Raw genomic sequence first — 23363 nt, forward strand, 5'->3', positions numbered from 1 at the left:
CCTTGGGCTGAACAGCTCTTTTAAAACTCGATTGATACTAGCTGTCGCTTTAATGAACAACATTTCTTCACTTGATTCTTGGACAGACTTGCATGGCTTTAAAACTTGAACTTGAAACCTTGTCTCTTGAAGTATTAAACACATCCTAGATCTACCCAATTACAAGTAAAGTGTGTTTTGTCAAAGGATTAGCCAACACATAAAATGTTGACATATGCTCTTAACATCAAATCACATATGTCCTAACAATCTCCCCCTTTGGCATTCCGTGACAAAACCACAACAAACAAATGAATATATGAGAGAAGTCATAAATCACTCAACTCATACTTACTTGTTGAATACAATAAAATCTATACTAACACAAACTCTAGAAAAACTTTGCAAGAAGAGAGTCCATGGCAAGAAGACTTTGACAACTTGTATTTCTGAAACACATAAACAAAACTCATCAAGGCATCTTTGTGTGAAATAGAAAAAAAAAGAAAAAGAAAAAGATTGCATACAATAAATAAGAAACATGTGTATAAAGAGAAAAAAGAAATAACACATGTAAAGATAGGTGAAAGAACATACGTCGAAATATATATAAACCAAATATAAGTACAATGTATGTCAAATGGTCACAAGACCCATGTACAAGAGATAATGTATCTAACAAAGAAAGAAAAGAAAAAGAAAAAGAAAAAGAAAATCTTCACTACATCCCTCAAAAAAATGAACACTCCCCCTAACAAGAATCTCCTATACTAACCCTCCCCTTATGAGTATGACTACTCTTATATCCAAAACTACTCCCCTTTTTTGTCACGAGTGACAAAGGGTTAGTGTATCAAGTAGACATCTCATCAGCACTAGAAGAGCTAGCACCATTATCCTCAACATCAGAAGTATTAGCATCACCATCATCGTTCTCATCCTCAGAAGCCTCTGGAGTAGGAGGAGGAGAAGCAACGAAGCCACCCATGACAACCTGTTATCGTGCAATACAACCAACACGGGTGTTCACTTGACACAACTCATCACTGAGAGTGTCAAGGAGAGCATCCATGCGCACAAGCTGTGCCATGATGTCCTCGAGTGTTACACCGCTCGTAGAAGAAGAGGGAGCGGATGTGGATGGAGCTGTAGAAGCTGGAGGAACCGTCAATCTGAACCACCTCAAATGTAGCTGCGCCTCACTCCATTTAACAGTAGCGGCGTCTATGGCACATATAACATGGAAGTGGTCGGAAACGGGAAAGGGAACAGAAAAATGGTGTAGAATCCTTGTGATAACAGAAGGGAAGATGAGTTTATCACGAGTCGCCGTATCTCTATACACATTTATGAGTGAAAGAATGAAATGAGAGGGGAAGTCTATAGTAAGATGCTCAATAAGGGATAACAAAAACTGAGCGTGGGGCTTTATAATGGAGTTATATTGAGAGAGAGGGAGAGAGAGACAATCAGAAAAGCACCAACAAGATACAATATAAAAAATATAAAAACTTGAAGGTATATATGCATAAAAATGCATGAGCATATGATATGCAATAGTAAATACATCATGGGCTCAGCCCAATCCAAACCTATCAGCACATAATCATTACAATAAGGTAAACACACATCTAAAATGCATGAAACATTGTTATAATGCAAATGTGATGCAATGCATGATGATTCAAAATCATTTCAACAAAAGCCATCCCAAAAATCTCACAAAAACTTCATTAATTTTGAAAAATCCCAAAAGTTAGGTTAGAAAACATGAAATGCATGATATGTTGAGAGAAACAAGATCTTACCAGAGGAAGAAAGATCAATCTAGGCCGAAAATCTCTTGGGATTGAAGTTTAGAGTGAGAGAGAGGTGATTGTGAGGTGAAAAGATAGAAAACAATCGAGAAAGATCGAGAGAAGTGAGTCTGGTATCGTAAAGGAGCTATTTATAGAACCTCTTAAATCTTGACAGATCAAGTGGTGTCGAGCTTTAAAAGCTTGGAGAGATACAGCTATTGAGCAGTTGTCTAGAGGTGTCCACAGCAAGAATGAGCTTGATGGATCGAGGAACTGTCGAGCATCTATCGAGGAGATAGATCTTGATGGATCGAGGAGCTATCGAGATTGTGATAAAGAAAAGCTAAAGAGCTCAATAGATAGCCTAGCTATAGAGAGGTGTTGGAGAGCTGTCGAGATTGCTTTAAAAATAGTTTTTCAAGAAGAGAAAAACTTCGACATGAATGCAATCAACTATGCAACTCAACCAAGGATCCAACCAACATTTTAATCTCTTAAAAACATCTCTCAATCAAGAAAAATGTCATGCATTGAGGTCCAAAACACACACACACACACACACACTAAACAAGTCTAACCAATTTTATATTTCAAAAATAAGTTAAGACAGTTTAGTGAGCATACATTAAGACATGTAAACCTTGTGATGGCCAAATCACATTGTACCTGCACATGTATCAAAAGTAGCAAAGAATATTGCGTGTTGTGTGTGAAAAATATCGTAAGATTGCATAAGTGTTTCTATGTTATGATGATTTGAAATATGTGTAAATCAATTTAACTGCTTGATGGGGACTATCACCTTTGAGGTACATCCTATAACTCCCACATCTTCTAGAATACATGCTTGCAATCATATTTTAAAGCATTTTGTTCCTTTTGCTTTTATTTTTCTTTGCATATTTTTCTTATTAAGCATATCATGCATAGGCATAAAAAGAGAGAAAAAAAAAAATACCCAATTATGTTAAGCTTTTTGACATTGTACTTTTGCTATGCTGAAGCATACAGATGTCATTTCATGATTGGCAGGCAACAGTGGTGAGATGTTTATTTATGCATTTCTCTTAGAATTTTCTTGTCCTTCTCGTAAAAAAGAGTGATACAAGTGTTAAGTATAAGATATCACTTAATCTTACTCATCACAAACACGAGCCAAAAAGCTCACTTGATTAGTTGTGCATATAGATGCTCATCTAAGCTACAAAAGATACAAAGTTTAGAAAACTTTGTTTCATTGGCCATTCAAGGTACACAAGTACCAATGTACACAAACACATACTGTTTTTTTATTTTTTTTTATTTTTTTGATTTTTCAATTTTTTTTATTTTTATAAAATAAAAACACAACTGAAAAACAAGAAAACAAAACACGTCAAATAAAGCAATGCATAAAAACTAGATGCAAATGCATGAAGAAAAAGGAGGAGAAGAGAGGAACATTCCATGGAGATAACACCGATGTTTTGATGATGGAATTCAAACCGTTTGATATCAAGAGATTTGGTGAACAGATCAACCTTCTGATTATCAGTGTGAATAAACTCAAGAGTAAGGGTACCATCTTCAACAAGCTCACGAATGAAGTGATGTCGAATCTCTATGTGTTTGGTTCGAGAATGTTGAATCGGATTTTTAGAGATATTGATGACACTAGTATTGTCAAAATAGGTAGTGAAGTGTTCTTGACAAATACCATAGTCATAGAGGAGTTTTTGCATCCATAGAAGTTGGGTGCAACAGCTACTGGCCGCAATGGATTTAACCTCTGCAGTGGATAAAGAGACGGAATTTTGCTTTTTGCTCATCTAGGAGACAATATTTGTGTCTTTGATGTACCACACACCAAAGTCCGCAGTGGTTTTGACATACTTTATGATTCTCTTCAAAGCAATCATATGAGACTCTTTGGGATTAGCCTGATATCTAGCACACACTCCTACACTGTAACTAATGTCAAGTCTACTAGCAGTAAGGTACAGAAGACTACCTATCATGCTTCTATAGAGAGACAGATCAACACTCTTTCCCAAGACATCAATAGTGAGTTTTACATTAGGAATCATAGGGGTTCTAATAAAACTAGCAAATTCCAAACCAAACTTTTTCACAAGATTTCTAGCATATTTAGATTGAGATATGAATATACCTGTCTCTTGCTGACAAATCTGCAATCCAAGGAAGTGATTTAACTCTCCAATCATGTTCATCTCAAACTCAGCCTACATGAGTTTAGAGAAACCATGAGCAAGTTCATCATTTGTTAACCCAAAGATGATATCATCAACATAAACTTAAGCAACTATCAACTCGCCGTCTTCCCTTTTGATGAAGAGGGTTTGATCAGCCTTTCCTCTTGTGAATCTATGTGACACCAAGTATTGTGTGAGTCGATCATACCAAGCTCTAGGGGCTTGCTTTAAACCATAGAATGCCTTTTTAAGGTACAACACATGATTCGAAAAATGGGGATCAATGAATCCTTTTAGTTGAGCCACATAGACATCTTCTTTAAGGAACCCATTTAAGAAGGCAGTCTTGACATCCATTTGGTAAAGCTTGAATCTTAAATGGCATGCAAGGCCTACAATAATCCTGATGGACTCCATGCGGGCTATTAGAGCAAATGTCTCATCATAGTCCACTCCTTCCATTTTTGAGTATCCTTGAGCCACAAGACGAGCCTTATTGCGGATCACATTACCCTTCTCATCAGTCTTATTGCGGAAAATCCACTTTGTGCCAATGATGTGCTTAGGGCTGTCCATCCAATCCAGAGATCCGACCCACCCGAAGGATCCGACCGGATCCGACCCGAAAACCATCCGACCCAATCAAGTCACCGGTCGGCGACGGGTCTTTTGTTCCAAAAACCGACGGCGGCGGATCGGTCTCAGTTTTCCTCTCCAGAACCCGAAAAAACCCAATCCAACCGATGTACTAAGTATTTCCAGAAAAAAAATTCCAGATTCCGGTGACTTTCTCCAGAATCCGGCGATATTTTCCAAATTCCGGCCTCAAATTTCTAGATTCCGACTTCAAATTTTCAGATTTTGGCAACAGATTTTCATATTTCGGTGACTTATCAAGTAGATCAAGTGATATTTTGTCCAAATCTAGTGAGATCTCACCGGATCTAGCGAGATCTCCGCCGGATTTAACGTTTTTTCTCCTGAAATCAACGATTATGGCAGGATTTTTCACCATGGAAGGTTCCGACCGAACCAACCGTGCTTTCGGTGCAAAACCGACCGCACCGATCCGACTCCTTCGCCGGTCGGCGGCGGGTCAGTATTTGTTCAACCCGATTCTATCGGGTCGGTCTCGAGTTGGGCACAAACCCGACCCGGACCGACCTGTGGACACCCCTAGATGTGCTCATCTTCTAGTCTAGGCACTAGTGTCCAGACATCATTCCTTTGAAATTGAAGTAGTTCATCATGCATAGCCTCCACCCAGCTTTCATCCTGAAGTGCTTCCTCAACCTTGGTAGGTTCAACCTATGACAAGTAGCAAGAATAGGACACAAAGTTAGCAACACATTTATCAACTGTGCGTTTCTTCAGTGTAAGTTCATTCATATTTCCCACAATATTTTCAGAAGGATGATTCAACTGAATTCTAAAGGAAGGTCCTTTCTCTTTATGAGATTTAGAATCAGGTGAGGCTGCTGAACCTTCTGCAACACTTGGAGTACTTGGGGACGCAGGTTCTTGATCAACATGTTCTTGAATGTCTTTAGGCTCGAGAGGAAGAATTTCTTTGGGGATTTCCTTACTAAAATTCTCGGAACAGAACTCCAAAGCTTCATCGATAACAACATTTACAATTTCCATCACTTTCTTGGTTCTCATATTGTATACCCAATACACCTTGCTTGTGGAGGAGTATCCCAAAAATATTCCTTCATCGCTTCGAGAGTCAAATTTTCCTACATTCTCTCTATCCTTGAGAATGAAGCAAGTACTTCCAAAGACTCTAAAATACTTGACATTCGGCTTCCTTCCCTTCCACAGCTTATAGGGAGTCTTTTTTGTACCAGGTCTAAAATATGCCCTGTTAACCGTATGACACGCAGTGTTGACAGCTTCTCCCCACAAGTTTCTAGCCACACCCATGTTGTGCAACATGGCCTTAGCCATCTCCTGAATAACCTATTCTTCCTTTCTACTACACCATTCTGCTGAGGAGTAATAGGAGCAGGGAATTCTTGAGATATACCCAATCTAGTGCAAAAGGACTTCATGTATGAGTTATCAAATTCTTTGCCATGATCACTTCTAATTCGATCAACCTTTAAACTCTTCTCATGTTGCAATCTTGTGCATAGGGCTTCGATGTGCTCAGGAGCATCTGACTTGGATCTTAGAAGAATAACCCAAGAGTACCTAATTAAGTCATCTACCACAACCATGATATATCTCTTTCCCCTAAGAGACTTGGTTTGAGTTAGACCCATGAGATCCACATGTAGTAGCTCTAATGGTCTAGATGTAGAAGATGTCTGAGTGCCTGGATGTTTAGATTTTGTCTGTTTCCCAAGCTGGCACGGTCTACACACAACATTGTCCACTCTATTGAGCTTTGGCATTCCCAACACTGATTCATGCTTAGATACAATTGAGAGTTGTTTGTAACTAGCATGTCCCATCCTTTGGTTCCATAGATCTTCATTTGGCAAACGAATACTATTGCACACAATATCAGCATCAGGTACCAAACCATAACAATTGTCATAAGTGTGAACACCACTTATGAGTTTCTTTCCAGATTCATCCAACACAAGGCATTTTCCTTTGGAGAATAGCACCATAAAGTCTTTATCACATATCTGACTTATGCTCAACAGGTTCACTTTCAGACCTTCTACATATAACACATTTGCAATATCTAACAATCTAGGTAAAGAGATGATTCCCTTTCCTTTAATCTGTAATTTGCTCCCATCACCGAAAGTGACATTACCACCTTTCTTTGACTCAAAGACCATAAAGAGAGAGCGATCTCTAGTCATGTGTCATGAGCATCCACTATGAAGGTACCACAAGCATGTATCCATTACCTTGAACGTAGACTTCATTATAAAACACACTCATGCTTTGATGATAGATCTATAGGAATGGTGTTCTCTTTCATCTACCATTTACAACCAAGACCTTTAACCTTCTCCCTTCTCAAATGAACTCCTCTACACATTCTCATTCTGAGGCAGTCTAGTTTCTTCTTTGTCATGTTAAGATCTTTTCCAATCATCATCATAATGGCTTTCAAATAACTTTTAAACTTGCATTTTCTGAAACACTCAATTAAATAGAGATTAGAAAAAAAAGATGTATTTGAAATAAGAGATCTTTTCTCTCCAATGGCAGCCATGACAACAGGGGTCAATGGATCACACAGCAAAGATTAAACCCTAATTGAGTGTGCCTGCTCTGATACCACTTGATAGGCCGAAAATGTATTAACCCCTTGTGATGAATTAGCCAATTAATTAGCCAAGTGAATTAATTAGGTTCAATTATATTCAATGAGCGTGGTAGCATAAACAAATCACCAAATAACTAAAAATGCAATGGAAATTAAATGACACGATGATTTGTTTATGAATAGGGAAAACCTACACAGCAAAAACCTCACTAGATGATTTTAAGGTCACCACTCCCGAGAATCCACTATTATCAAAACAAGTGGTTACAAGTAAAGGAATCTCAGTACCTTATACCAACCTACAGTTGAACCCTTACCCCAATACTCAATTGGACTTGTTTTGTAGTGACAATCTCTCATTGTCACTACAAAATAAGTCCAATTGTGTATTGGGGTAAATGTTCAACTGTAAGTTGGTATTAGGTACTGGAATTCCTTTACTTGTAACCGCTTGCTTTGGTAATAGTGGCTTCTCGAGAGTGGTGACCTTAAAATCACTCGGTGGGGTTTTTGACTCGGAGGTTTTTCCTATTCGTAAACAAATCACCGGGTCAATTTATTTTTCACTACATATTTATTTAGTTGGTGATTTGTTTATGCTGCCACGTACATTGCATGTTAAATTGATTAATTAATTAAACTTGGCTAATTAATCAACTAAACCATCACAAGGGGTCAATACATTCTTGGCCTATCAAGTGGTATCAAAGCAGGCACACTCTGATTAGGGTTTAATCTTTGCTGTGTGATCCATTGACCCCTATTTGTCATGGATAGAGGACAGTCACTCATTGTACGCATAAGAGCTTTCTTGCAATAATTAGATGAGAAAGTGTGGCAAGCTGTGGAGATAGGCTGGACCAAGCAGAAGAAAGCACCGGCCGACTGGGATGATGCAAAGATCAAGATGGATAATTTCAACAACAGAGTATTGAATGCTTTATTTAGTGTCACAAATAAGGAATTCAAGAAGATATCCTCCACTTAAACTACAAAGGAAGCTTGGACCATTCTCCAAACAACCTATGAAGGAACCAAGGCTATCAAGGATTCGAAGCTTCAGAGGCTCACTACTAGCTTCGAAGAAATTAAGATGGAGGAGGATGAGTCATTTGATGAGTTCTATGCCAGGTTCAAGGACATAGTGAACTCAGCTTTCAATCTTGGGGAAACCATTCTCGAACCCAAGATTGTGAGAAAGGTGCTTAGATTTATGCCTAAGAAATTTCATGACAAGATCACTCCTATAGAGGAATCAAAGGATATTGATAAAATTCTTTTGACAGAGCTCGTTGGTAATCTGGAGACTTATAAGACTTATGAGTTAGGTTCAACAAGGATTGGCAAGTCGGGTAAGGGTAAGAGCATGGCATTGAAGGCCAAGAACAGTGACATGGATGAGTCTTCTGACGATGAAAATTCTAAAATGAAGTCCTACATCACCAGAAAATTCAAGAAGTTTATGAAGAATGCCAATGCAAAGGGCTTCGACGAGGACCGTAGGCAATCAAGTTCTTCTTAGTCTAAGAGCCAAGACAAAGGGAAGAAGGATGCTAGAGATGGCAGTTAATACATTATTAACTCAGGACCCAAGTGTTTTGGGTGTCAAGGAATTGGTCACATGAAACAAGAGTGCCCTACTTATCTCAAGTCCATTGGGAAAAGAAAGGCATTTGCTGCTACCTTGAGTAACACCAAACCTAGGGATGATTCCAAAAATGAAGATGATGGAATCCTAAATGCCTTCACCACCATCGTCAATCCTACTGAGGGGATTGTAGAAGATGTGAATGAAGAAGAAGACTTGGTGAAGTCAAAATTTGAGAAGATGGATGAACAAGATGACATCCACGTTGCCTATGAAAAGTTATATAAGGTCTTTGAAAAGCATGAGAAGTTGTATAGGTTGGCCACCAAGCAGCTCAGTGATGTTGAGTTTGAACGAGAATAACTCTCCACAAAATTTGATGAAGCAAATTTAACCATTGGAGGATTGAGGTTTGAAAACAATTTCTTGGCTGAAAAGGTCAAGAAGCTTGAGGCGGAACTGTTCCAAGTAAGAGCTCAGTTGGAGAGGACCTCAAGTGAAAAGCTTGATGAGATGCTTAGCATGTAGAAATCTGCCTCCAGTCGAACTAGTTTAGGGTATGATTTTTCTTCTCCTAATATTGCTTCTTCTAGTACTACTAACAATATTGATTCTGAGAATAATGATGCTAAAACTGTGATAGCTAGTGAGAACATAGACAATGGTAAATCTATCTTAGAAGCATCCCCTAAGCTTGTTAAGAAAGAAGCCAAAAACCCTAGGGCTAAAAAGAGTAATGCTCAAAAGTCTAAAGAGAAGAAGCAGCATCTCTGTCATCACTATGGAGTAGCTGGACACACTCGACCAAATTCTACAAGTGGCAAGCCACTCAATAGAGCAACAGCATGGTCTCAGTAGAAACCTAAGTCAGTTTCCATCCTCTCCTGCTCCTCTTGGACAGCTCCTCAAAGCCCTTATGTTCCTTACGAACTTTAACGCTTGCAATTCTTCCCCTTCTTTGCCGGTTCAAGAGTTTGCCAAAAAGAAAGGCTCTTACAAGGTGTGGAAGGAAAAAGGCTCTAAGTGTTTCAGTCATTTTTCTCTCTCCCTCTTTTTGTTGTGTTTGCATTACTTGTGTGTTTTGCTTTCTTATTTTGAGACAGTCTAGTTTTTATGCATTACTTTATTTGACATGTTTTTGTTTGGTTGTTTTTCAATTTTGTTTTATTTTTTTTTCATTCATAAAAATAAAATAAAAAATTGAAAACTCAAAAAAAATACAAAAACAATGTGTGTTTGTGTACATTGGTACTTGTCTACCTTGAATGGTCAATGAAACAAAATTTTCTAAATTTTGTATTTCTTGTAGCTTAGATGAGCATTTCTATGCACAACTAAGCAAGTGAGCTTTGTGACTCATGTTTGTGATGAGTAAGATTAAGTTTTCTCTTTTACTTAACACTTGTATCACTCTTTTTGATGGGGAAGACTAAAAAATCCTAGGAGAAAGGCATAAATAACCATTTCACCACTGTTGCCCGCTAATCATGAAATGACATCTGTATGCTTCGGCATAACAAAAGTTAATGTCAAAAAGCTTAACATAATTGGGTATTTCTTTTCTCTCTCTTGTATGCTCATGCTTGATATGCTTAATAAAAGAAAAATATGCAAAGAAAAATTAAAGCAAAAGAAACAAAATGCTTTAAAACATGATTGCAAGCGTATATTCTAGGAGATGTGAGAGTTATAGGATGTACCTCAAAGGTGATAGTCCCCATCAAGCAGCTATGATCATGTGTGAGTTAAATTGATTTATTCATATCTCAAATCGTCATAACATAGAGACATTTATACAATCTTGCGATGTTTTCACACACAACACGCAATATTCTTTGCTACTCTTGATACATGTGGAGGTACAATGTGATTTGGCCATCACAAGGTTTACATGTGTTAATGTATTCTCACTAAACTGTCTTAACCTATTTTTAAAATATAAAATTGGTTAAACTTGTTTAGTGTGTGTGTGTGTGTGTGTGTGTGTATGTGTGTTTTTGGATCTATGTGCTTACATTTTTCTCGATTGAGAGATGTTTTTGAAAGATTAAAATGTTGTTTGGATCCTTGGTTGAGTTGCATGTTTGATTGCATTCCTGTCTGTGTTTTTCTCTTCTTGAAAAACTGTTTTAAGCAATCTTGACAGCTCTTCGACACCTCTCAACAGCTAGGCTATTTATCGAGCTCTTCAGCTTCTTGTTATTGCAATCTCGATAGCTTCTCAATAGCTCCTTAATCCATTGAGAAAGTTTATGTCTCCTCGATAGATGCTCGATAGCTCCTTGATCCATCGAGCCCCTTTTTGCTATGGACACCTCTAGACAGCTGCTTGATAGTTGGATATCTTCAAGCCTGTAAAGCTCGACATCTCTCGATATGTCGAGAATTAAAAGGTTCTATATATAGGGTCCTCGCGTTTTTAGGTTCACTTCTCTCAATCTCTCTCAACTCTAGTTGACTCCTCACCTCCCAAAACTTCTTTCTCTCACTCCAAACTTCATTCCCAAAGGTTTTTTTTAGCCTAGATTGATCTTTTTTCTTCTGGTAAGATCTTGTTTCTCTCATTATCATGCATTTCATACTTTCTAACCTAACTTTTGGGATTTTTGAGAAATTTTGGGGTTTTTCAAAATTGATGAAGCTTTGTGATATTTTTGGGATGGGTATTACTTAAATGGTTTTAAATCATCATACAATGCATCACATTTGCATTATAACAATGTTTCATGCATCTTAGATGTGTGTTTACCTTGTTGCAATGATTGTATGCCAATAGGTTTGGATTGGGCTGAGCCCATGATGTATTTATTATTGCATATCACATGCTCATGCATACGTACCTTACATTCTCTATATTCTTATATATTGATTGTGATTGGTGCTTTTCTTCGTGTCTCTCTCTCTCTCCCTCTCTTCTTGTTTCAGTTAGTTGTTCTATGACACCTAAAGGAAAATCTACTCCGTCTCGAAGCCTTCTTCATTCTAGGGCATCCTCTTCTTCTGATCCTACTCCCTCTCATGTTCGGTTCCATGATGATAAAGCCCGCAAGGAATTTTCGAAGAACTTTTCTAGACGAGGCATTGATTCGGAACGCCAAGTCCTTTTGTTGGACTTCTCCGACACTAACCTACCCACTGTCATTCACAGTAGGGGTTGGGATTTATTGTGTAACGTCTCACTTGTCCATCCGTGCTTATGCAGGAGTTCTACTCCAACATGCATGGATTTGATTATTCAGTACCTTTTTTTGTCACTAGCATTCGAGGTACGTGCATCGTGGTCACTCTGGATATTGTATTCGACGTGCTCCATGTCCTTATGGTAGAGCATCCTAACTACCTTGGTTGTGATCATCTTAAGATCGTGTCTAAAGACGAGATTATGTTCTCTTTTTGTAAGCGTCCCTCTGATTGGGGTGATCGTCAGTTCACTCCTTGTTTGGCCTTTGCTAAAGGTTCTAGGTTTATTAACATGGTTATGACTTTTTTTTTGCATCCTTTATCTCATTATAACTTCATTACAGAGCCTCGTGCTCGATTTTTGCTTTCCCTTTTAGAGCATCTTACCATAGATTTTCCCTTTCATTTCATTCTTTCCTTCATAGATGTGTATAGGGATATGGTGACCCGTGATAAACTCATATTCCCTTTGGCTATCACGAGGATTTTACGCCATTTTTCTGTCCCCATTTTCGACCACTTCCATGTTATGTGTGCCATAGATGCCACTACCATTAAACGAAGCGAGGCGCAGCTACGTTCGAGGTTGTTCAAGATGGTGAATCCTCCAACTTCTACAGCTCCATCCACATTCACTTCCTCTTCTTTTACGGGCAGTGTGACTCTCGAGGACATCATGGCATAGCTTGTGCGCATGGATGCTCGCCTTGACACTCTTAGTGATGAGTTATGTCAGGTGAACACCCGTGTTGGTCGTATTGCACCATGACAAGCCACTACAACAAAATGTATTTTAGTGATGAAAAAATTTGTCGCTAAAAGTATAGCTTTTCGTCACTAAGAACCTTTAGTGATAAAATTTGACTTTTAGTGACAAAACTCATTTCGTCCCTGAAACCCCGTCAGTAAAAGTCTTGGTGATGAAAAATTTCGTCACTAAAAGTCGGATTTGTTTTTTAAAAAATAAACTTTTAGTGACGAAAACATTTAGTCGCTAAATGTTTACCTCGCTAAAAATACTATTCAGTGATGAAAATATTTCGTCACTAAAAACACCTTAGTTTAATAAATTAGTTTTAGTGACGAATAATTTCGTTACTAAAACTATGTTCGGGTACATATAGTGATGAAAAAGTTCGTCACTAAAACTATTTTTAAGAAAATCAAGACACATATAGCGACCAAAATTTTCGTCACTAAAACCATTTCTTACAAAATTTTGCTACATTTAGCAACGAAATATTTTGTCACTAAAACAATTTTTTGTTGCTATATTTGTGATGAAAAAATTCGTCACTAAAACTTATTTTCTGTTTTTATTTTTTTCATGGCTTTGATATTAACCTGTAACCTGTCATTACATTATTAGAATCTCACATTTGAATAACACATTTATTTCAATGACACATTTACAAAAAAAAAAGATTCATACATTCCACAAGTAAAAAATAAAACAAGTATCCAATTCAAACTACTTCCATACAAAAATTGTTTGTAACACATACAATAACTCAAGATGTTTTATAACAATACAAAAATTGCAGCATAATATAATTATAACTAACGGAAGATGTTCTCATATGTCTTCAAGTAATGCCAAAACTAAATCCCCTAAAAGCCACCAATAAGAAATCTGCACAAATATAAAAACAATATTACATTAAAATCGTAAAGTAAAAATATTAACTATGTTATAAGAAACATTTCTAACAATGCATTAAGAGTAGCCATAACAATGAGTTAAAATCACAACTCCTAATGTATAAGTTGTAGAAAGCAAATATAGATTTTCAAGTGCAGTATAATACAATTAGTTTCAAATAATGCATCAAAGAAAGTAGTCACACTATGTAGTGTGGGTCAATTGTTAAAATAAAGACAACTCATGCATAATTTATTCTAACATCTAAGTCTATAAGCTACTTAGATAAAATTCTATTTCATTCATGAATGCACAAGTCTATTCACATTTGCAAGAAACTAAAGACACTCCCAATATGAATTTAAACCACCTTATAACACCATGCAAGCCACCCACTTGCTCCAGCACAACAACCCACCATAAAACCAATCACAAACATTACAAGTATAGAGTTTTTACAAGTATTGAAATAAATTAAAGTACTATTCATCACATCTAATCAACAAGGTCTATTCACATTTGCAAGAAACTAAAGACACTCCTAATATGAATTTAAACCACCTTATAACATCATGTAAGCCACCCGCTTGCTCCAACAAAACAACCCACCACAAAACCAATCACAAACATTACAAGTATAGAGTTTTTACAAGTTTTGAAATTAAATAAAGTACTATTCATCACATCTAATCAACAAGGTCCATTCATATTTTCAAGAAACTAAAAACACTCCAAATATGAATTTAAACCACCTTATAATACCATGCAAGCCACCTGCTTGCTCCAACACAACAACCCACCACAAAACCAATCACAAACATTACAAGTATAGAGTTTTTACAAGTATTGAAATAAATTAAAGTACTATTCATCACATCTAATCAACAAGGTCTATTCACATTTGCAAGAAATTAAAGACACTCCCAATATGAATTTAAACCACCTTATAACACCATGCAAGCCACCCGCTTGCTCCAACACAACAACCCACCACAAAACCAATCACAAAACATTACAAGTATAGGGTTTTTACAAGTATTGAAATAAATTAAAGGACTATTCATCACATCTAATCAACAAGGTCCATTCACATTTGCAAGAAACTAAAAACACTCCCAATATGAATTTAAACCACCTTATAACACCATGCAAGCCACCCGCTTGCTCCAACACAACATCCCACCACAAAACCAATCACAAACATTACAAGTATAGAGTTTTATAGGTATTTAAATAGAGTTTACTTATTATGATCAAGCCATGCATACAAGTCTGATTTGTTGGCTAAGCTTTAGTCTTTGACTTTCACAAATCTAAGCCTCTTTCTATTCCCCCACAGCAACCCAAACAATCACTAACCTTGTCATCACATTCAACCAAAATCCATTAAATTTCTAATAATACTCAAACTAATAATTAAAAAAACATAATTTTGTATCTATTAAACGGTGCATTATTCTAAAATTATATATATATGGGATTGGGTCAATCACACAGTTGTGTAGAGAAGTGCTTCTATGAAGTAAACCAACAAGACCACATTGCCTCTTCTGGATTGAAATGGCTCGAACCCATGAATGAGACATACCCAAATGTTTTTGTTATTCTAATAGCCACCCACTCCTTGCTACCAAAGCCACCAAATACTCCAACTACAACATACAAAATGAATATCAATATGAGTATAGCATAAAAAGCATGGGCACAACAATGTTTAAGTCTAAACCAAAAAATCCCAATGTGCTCTAAACATATAAAAAAACCAGACTTTATTCACAAAAGCCTTAAACCCTTGTAGTTTCAAAAAACATGGCAAATTTTAACGTTGGCATTATGGCATTTCTCAATTTCTGCATTATGGCATTTTAACATCTTCTTATATAAAACTCTTTCACGTACAAAATGAACTAACCCCTATAAGATTACAGGGAATAATCCAAAGCATTAAAAATAAATAAATAAAACTTACCCATATTACTAATTTCATATATAAGACCTAGCAACTTCACAAGCTTTAAAACAAAGGAACAAAAAAATTGAAAAAATGATCTAGCAACTTGTTTCCATTTGCTTTTAATCATTCGCAAAGCTTTTTTGAAGCAACTTTCTTTTTCATAGTTCCTAGAATTTATTGTTTTAAAAAAAATAAAATAAAATAAAATAAAATGCATTGTACAGAGAAGTCAAGAGGCTTACCCGATTCGATCAGTGAAGGAGTTGCAAGAGTCCGAATGGGTGGTCCGAATCGTCAAGATGTCCAAATCGTCAAGATGTCCAAATCGTCAAGATGTCCAAATCGCGAATGGTTATCGGCGTCGGTTGCCGGAGCCGTTGCAAATGGTTAGCGGCAATTGGGTTTAGGTTTGGGTTAGTAACGATTGGGTTTGGGTTTGGGTTTGGAACTGTCGCCAACGGTTATCGGCGATGGACTGGGTTCTAATCGGTGACGGTTATCAGAACGAAGGTGAAGATGTTAGTAATGATTGGGTTTGGGTTTGGGTTCGAAACCGTTGCGAATGGTTATCGGCGACGGTTTGGGTCCTTATCGGCAACGGTTATCAGTGACGAACTGGGTTCTTTTTGGCGATTGGGTTTGGGTAACAATTGGGTTTGGGTTTGGGTTTGGGTTCGGAACCGTCATGAATGGTAATCGATGACGGTTTGGGTTCCTATCGGCGACGGACTAGCTTCTTATCGGCGACAGTGAAGGTGAAGGTGAAGGTGAAGGCTGGGTTTTGGGATCGGGGTGGGCTGGGTTCTTTTGGCTGGGAACTTTAGACACTAAAGGCTTAGGAAAAAATAGGAAGAAAATATAATAGGTCATGGCTATTTATAGTGGTCTTTAGTGACGAATTAGTTCGTCGCTATTGCTTCCTCTTCATCGCAAAAAGTAGTAGGCTTTTATGTTTTTAGCGACGGAAGTCAATTTCGTCACTAAAGAACCCAGCTTTAGTAAAGATTTTTAGAGACGAAAATCATATTTTGTCGCTATAGCATACTTTTAGTGACGAATTGTGATTTCATTGCTAAAAATATGGAAGTGCAAAACTATTATTATTTTTAGTGACGACTATTTTCTGTTGCTAATTCTTCCTTTTAGCGATGAAATTATTTTCGTCACTAATACCATCCATAGCAATACCTATAGTGACGAAATACTTTGTCACTAAAAATTTCAACTTTCAGCGGCGAAATATTTCGTCACTATAGATTAATTTTGCTCGTGCCAAAGTTTCCCTCTGCTGGCGCCCATTTTTCAGATCACAATAGCGACAAAATATTTTTTCATCTCTAAATGTTATAATTTTTTTCATTATTAGTGACGAAATTCATATTTCGTCGCTAAAGCTGTATTTTTAGCGATGAAAAATATTTCCTCACTAATTTTTGTCACTAAAAATACATTTTGCTGTAGTGAGCTATCATGGGTGGCTTCGTTGCTTCTTACTCCAGAGGCTTCTGAGGATGAGGACGATGATGGTGATGTTGATGCTGATGAGGATGATGATGCTAGCTTTCCCAGTGCTTATGAGATGTCTACTTGATGTACTTACCCTTATCACTCGTGAGAAAATTGGGGAGTAGTTTTGGATATGAGAGTAGTCATACTCATAGGAGGAGGGTTAGTATAGGAGATTTTTGTTCAGGGAGTGTTCATATCTTAAGGGATGTAGTGAGGATTTTTATGTATCTTTTTCTTTTCTCTATATTTTAGATACATTGTTCATGTACCTTAGATCTTGTGATCACGTTGTGATAGCAAACCTTGTACTTGTTAATATATATACATTTGAGGTTGTTTGTTACAGTTCTTTCACCCATCTTTACATATGTTGTTTCTTCTCTCTCTTTATGCACATGCTTCTTATATATTGTATGCAATCTTTTACTTCTGTCTCACACTAAGATGCCTTGATGAGTTTTGTTTAAGTATTTTAGAAATACAGGTTGTCAAAGTCTTCCTTGCCATGAACTCTCTTCTTGCAAAGTTTTTCAAGAGTTTGTGTTAGGATAGATTTTACTGTACTTAACAAGTGAGTATGAGTTAAGTGATTTATGACTTCTCTCATATGTTCATTTGTTTGTTGTGTTTTTGTCATGGATTGCTAAAAGGGGAGATTGTTAGGACATATGTGATTCATGTTAGGAACATATGTCAACATTTTATGTATTGGCTAATCCTTTAACAAAATGTACTTTACTTGTATTTAGGTAGATCTAGTGTGCTTAATGCTTCAAGAAACAAAGTTTCAAGTTCAAGTGTTAAAGCCATGCAAATCTATCCAAGAATCAAGTGAAGATGTGTTGTTCATTAAAACTTGACAGCTAGCTCAACAGCTAGTATCTATCGAGGTTTAAAAGAGCTGTTTCAGCCCAAGGCTCGATAGTTGCTCGATATATAGGGTATCTATCGAGATTTATGAAATTCAGTTTTTCAGAGCTGATTTACATCCAATCCATGAATGTATGATTGGGATCTCTTTTCTCACAACTCTAAACATATATAAGGATTATTTTAAGGGCCGTCACAAGTTGCACAGTTGCACAAGAGCCCAATTCCACAAGTGTAAAGAAAAGTGTGACTGGAAAATTAGTTTGCCCTAGTTCATCTTAAAGAAGCTGTTGTGTTTATACATAGTAGGGTTTTGTGACCAAGCAACTTCATGATCTTCATCGTGGGATGAGCAGAAGAACTTTGCAGCCAACATCCTTCTCAAGTTGGTGATCAAGTCACGTACTGGGATCCGCGCATCTATTGGTTAGTTATGTACTGGAGCCGTGCAATACAAGGAGAGATTGTCACTACTGAACAAGTCCAATTGGGTATTAGGGTAAGGGTTCAACTGTAGGTTGGTATAAAGTACTAAGATTCCTTTACTTGTAACTGCTTGTTTTGATAATAGTGAATTCTAGGGAGTGGTAACCTTAAAATCACCCAGTAGGGTTTTTGCCTCAGAGATTTTCCCTATTCGCAAACAAATCACCGTGTCAATTTATTTTTCATTCCATATTTATTTAGTTGGTAAATTGTTTGTGCTGCCACGTACATTGCATGTTAAATTGATTGATTGATTAAACTTAGCTAATTAATCAACAAAACCATCACAAGGGGACAATACATTCTTGGCCTATCAGATCCTTTCCAATTTATGGAGACAAATATGATAGTGTAATTTGTAGTAGACCTTATTATTAATAGGCTTGATACTGGTGTTTCTAGATTCCAAGATACTTGGTGGACCCAATAACTTGATTGGTGAATGTACTACCTGGTCGAGGTAAATTTGGATTGGATTTTCGAGGAAAGTGGCTTTTTAATGGGATTTTTAGAAAAATAATCATATGACATGAAGTGTTGTTTTTGAGTTAAATACATTTTTGAAAATTAATTGTAGAAATTATATCTTTCGTAAAGTTTAAAAATGTCGTGTTGTGACCCTACTATATACGATTATATATGAAAGGCACATCATGTTTAATATTTGAATATGAAGAAATGAATGAATATTTGGCATGGAAAAGAAAAGTATCTTTGAATTCCTTTGATTATGGATTTCATGGATTTATGATATTATTTGAAAATACTAAAGACACTTTATCTTAACTTGTATTATTTGGGAAATTGATGCAAAATATTTTTGACAAGAAATAGTTTCGAGGATTGTGAGAATATTGTGAATATTTGGTTATTGAAATATTTTATGAAACTACTTGGAAGTAAACTATGTATTTTGAATACATTTAACTTGTGAGCTTTTGATGTGGGTTTGCCTTGGTGCTATGATATTGGTGATTACTCCGTCTTTGTGATGACGTCTGTGTGACATGTGATTACCCCATCTTTGTGATGTGTGATTGTCTTGTCTTTGTAACGACAAGCCAGTTTGGAGTTTCCCACTTTGCATGACATGGGCAAATCCTTGAGGGTGAGGGTGAGGCTGCTGCCCATAGGGCCAAACAACCACATGCAACATGGGTACTATGTGACGCATCATTCCCTGTTGCCCATAGGGCAAAAAGGGAAATTCTTGAGTGTGTGGGTGAGGCTAGGCAGGGCCAATAGATCACATGCAAAAGAGGTAATATATGGCGCGTTATCCCTTGCTGCCTGTAGGGGGGAGAGAAATTCTTAAGGGCGTGGGTGATGCTACTACCCATAGGGCCAATAGACCACATGCCAAAAGATGTACATATCATGCGATTATGTTTGGGTTCTAACCTATCTGTGGCAATATGTCTTGGTGACATTTCCGTCTTTGTGGCACCTTCTTATATGGCCTTGGGCGAGGTTTGGGTTTGAAATAGTATTGGATATATTTCTAGCTCTCAGTGAATAATATGTCGTTTCATAGTTGTTTTGGGAAGCTTGGTACTACATTATTTCTATCATTCTTGTCATGTTGTTAATTAAATTTATTTTGCATAAAGTAAATGGAAATTCCCAAATTATAGCATGTTTTGTAAAATGCTCATTATCATGAAATTTTCATTTCCCCTACCCCTATTAATTATGCTACTTACTGGGTTTTAGCTCATCTCACTTTCTAATAGTTTTACAGATCAATTAGCAATATGTCGGGCATGGAGCCTAGTTTATTGGTGGTTATTAAAGTACTATGCTAAATTGGGTGATTTGTGCTATAAATGGTTGGTGACTCTATTTACTAAATTTATTGAGGCCATAGCTAATTCTACTAGAGGTTGGGCTGTTGAAATTTGTTAGCCTTGAGTGTGGTAGATATAGATTTTATGTTTGAGGTTGCGTATCCTAGGAAGGATTGCGATTTTGTGTTGATTTATTCGGAGTTTTGGAATTTTATATATATTTGGAGACATAATTTGTAGTTGATATTGTTGTAAATATGTTATAGAGCTCTGACTTATATTGTGGAGAGTTCAGTATGTCTATTTATATTTATTATGAGGAAAGAGGAAAAAAAATCCCCTACAGTTTCTAACGGTAATTCTTTTTCTCATGCTTTGAACTCATTTAGGTTCGGAGCGTGACACAACTTGTAGGCATGGTTTTTAAATCCGGACCGAACTATACAGTCGGACCGAATTAACTGAAAACTGGTGAACACTCCGATTTTTTAAACTTACAAAACCAAAAATTCTATTTTTGCCGTGAAGCCCTTGAACTGTGGTCAAACCGTGCAGTTTTCAAAACTGGACACGGGTTTGCTTGTTACTTCTTCGAAAAATTTCACAGCAAAAGCCGTGATGGATAGTTTCGGTCTTCATATAAAATAGCTTCTTGTTGTCGGATCTATTCTTTAACGAAGAAAGAGTGAGGCAGAGAAAGAAGGAGGTAGAGTGAATGAAGATCAAACCTGTAAAAGAGAGACTTTGTTGTTACAGATTTTTTGAGGAACTGCAGAAGACATAGAGACAGAGAAGTGGGGGAGAGGATGGAAGAGACGAAAATTGAGAATGGGTTGGGAGGACAATGTAAGGGATTGAAAAAATATTTATCAAATTGCTTGGAAAACTGTATCAGATGCTTGGAAACCGTAATTTTAGTGGGAAATGAGTTAGTTCTTTTCATTGTTTATTTAAATCTTCTTTAGTTTAAACTTAAAAGGCCAATGCTGAGACTTGGCCTAGGGCCCTAGGTGACATGACAATGAATTGATTTTAAGGAGTTGACAATTTTTATTTTTATTTTTGCTAATTCAGCTTTTGTTTTAATTTTTCCTTTTTTTATTCTTAAAAAATAACATCTCTTTGTTTACTTTAAAGTATTATATAAAACATTAAACATACCAATAAAATAATCATTATAACTAATTACTTGAATGATTAATTGTAATTTTAATGTATAGTTTTATGCTTTATTATTTATTATTATTTAAATTTGTGATAATATACTTGAAAATTATTTAATTTCAATATATTTTTTAAATCAAGATTGCTCATTATTATATTATTTGATTATTTGATTATTTGATTATTAAATGATTTATGATGTCATTACAATCCGGCCTCGGTTCAACCTTAAAAATCTTGAACCTCTCATTTGTCCGGTTCTATTAACGGTCCGGTTTTCAAAACTATATTTGTAGGTCTCATTCGTTTTTGGTATTCATAGTGATACTTGGGGATGCTGATGCTATACGGTTTCCACGTTGACAATTTTGTTTTTTAGTTTTTTGCTATAATGATTAATGTATATATATAATTTATGGAGCGAGAATGACATTAAAAGAAACGATGAAGATCAGAATCCATGAACTTTGGGTCAAATGATCTTTAATTAGATACAAGTGGCAGAAGTTGATATCAACTTTCCAAACTCTGACATACAAATAAATATTAATTAAAAAAAATTAAAGCAAAGTATTAATCAATTATGGGACGCATGATTTTAAAAATCGAACCGAAAATCAAACCATTTTTTTCAAAATTTCCGGTTTTTGACCGGTTTTGAGGTATTTAACCGGACCGGATTGCACCAATTTTCCCAGTTGAACCGGTCGGACCGGCCAGTTTTTAAAACAGTGATGGGACGTATTGGTTAAATTAAAGAATCGGTTCTGTCAAGGGAGAACCCCTTCATACTTTCGTGTGTTTTTTCTTTTATTTTTTTCTTTTTTCTCTACATTCTTATGTAGTTTTTGTTCATATATCATTTTTATATATCAAACTTAAAAATTAAAAAAAATTAAAAAAAAAATTAGAAGGAAAATCTTAGCACAATGAACCAGGATTGAGATAATACAAGACTGCTTGGAGATTGATTGAGATAATACAATTGAGGCTAAAGTGGCTGTCAGCAACACTGATTGAAAGCCAAGCCACCATGGCCGGAATAGTTATATCAATTATATAGGGGTGCTGTGCAGAGATAGTGTTCCTTTAAATAATTCTGGTCAATACATAATGTCTTGGATGTTGATTTTATTTTTTTGGATAATTAAAAAAAAAAAAAAACATTGTTTTACGCGGTGGCCTATAGCCTAGCATTTGACATATGACTAGTAATGCAACACTTGAGTAGGATATGGTAGTATATAATCTAATAACTAGTAGCATGACACTTGGGTTTTTGTGAAACATTCATCTGCTATCTTATTCATTAGTAGTATGACACAATAACTTGACAACTTTAAGAGGACTTTGTTAATAAGACAACTTACACTAGAGTTTGTTCAATAATGCCTCAATTAAGAGGAGGACAATTACAACATGTAAGTTGAGGCCTACTGTAGAGAGTAGTTATAGGTTTTAACTTTTAAGGATGGTTTAAAAGGCACCGGTTTTAAGCTAATGGATTAACAATACATTTGGTTGCCACTGATGTATCACTGATCGGTTTATTAGTTGTTGCTGGCGTACTTAAATACTAGTAGAAAGAAATAACACAAAGAATACACAATATTTATGTGGAAAACCCATTTGTCTGAGCAGAAGAGGTGAAAAACCATGTTTTTGATGTACAGAGAACTCTGCTTCAGGCCATTATATTAGTTGAAGAAAAATGACAAGAAGCAAGAAAAACATAACATGCATGGTCAGCTATGGGAGTGAGTGTCTGTTATGCTCTCTAACTCTCTGTTAACTGTGTTATGTAAATCACAGAATACTCATAATATTTTTTAAGCAAATGTACAGTTGCGATTTAATGATCTTCCTGCACGCGTGAATGGTTAAAATGAACTCTGACTGGACTCTCAGTAAAATGAACAATATGCCCACACCATAAAGGACTTAGGTTAGTTTTGGTCTGTAAAGTTGTGATTTACAA

General features: G+C 36.3%; 1 protein-coding gene across 1 annotated transcript; it reads right to left on the reverse strand.

Moving 5' to 3' along the window:
- Positions 1-5146: 5146 nt before the first annotated feature.
- On the reverse strand, positions 5147-6792 carry LOC142628998 (uncharacterized). Its single transcript, XM_075803004.1, has 5 exons — positions 6468-6792; positions 6073-6377; positions 5818-5958; positions 5330-5725; positions 5147-5278 (listed from the first exon to the last, which is right to left on the reverse strand). Exons 1-5 carry the CDS (start codon positions 6790-6792, stop codon positions 5147-5149), a joined length of 1299 nt encoding a protein of 432 aa, XP_075659119.1.
- Between the last annotated feature and the right edge of the window lie 16571 nt (positions 6793-23363).

This window comes from Castanea sativa, chromosome 3, assembly GCF_040712315.1.
Source record: "Castanea sativa cultivar Marrone di Chiusa Pesio chromosome 3, ASM4071231v1".
Taxonomy (NCBI): Eukaryota; Viridiplantae; Streptophyta; class Magnoliopsida; order Fagales; family Fagaceae; genus Castanea; species Castanea sativa.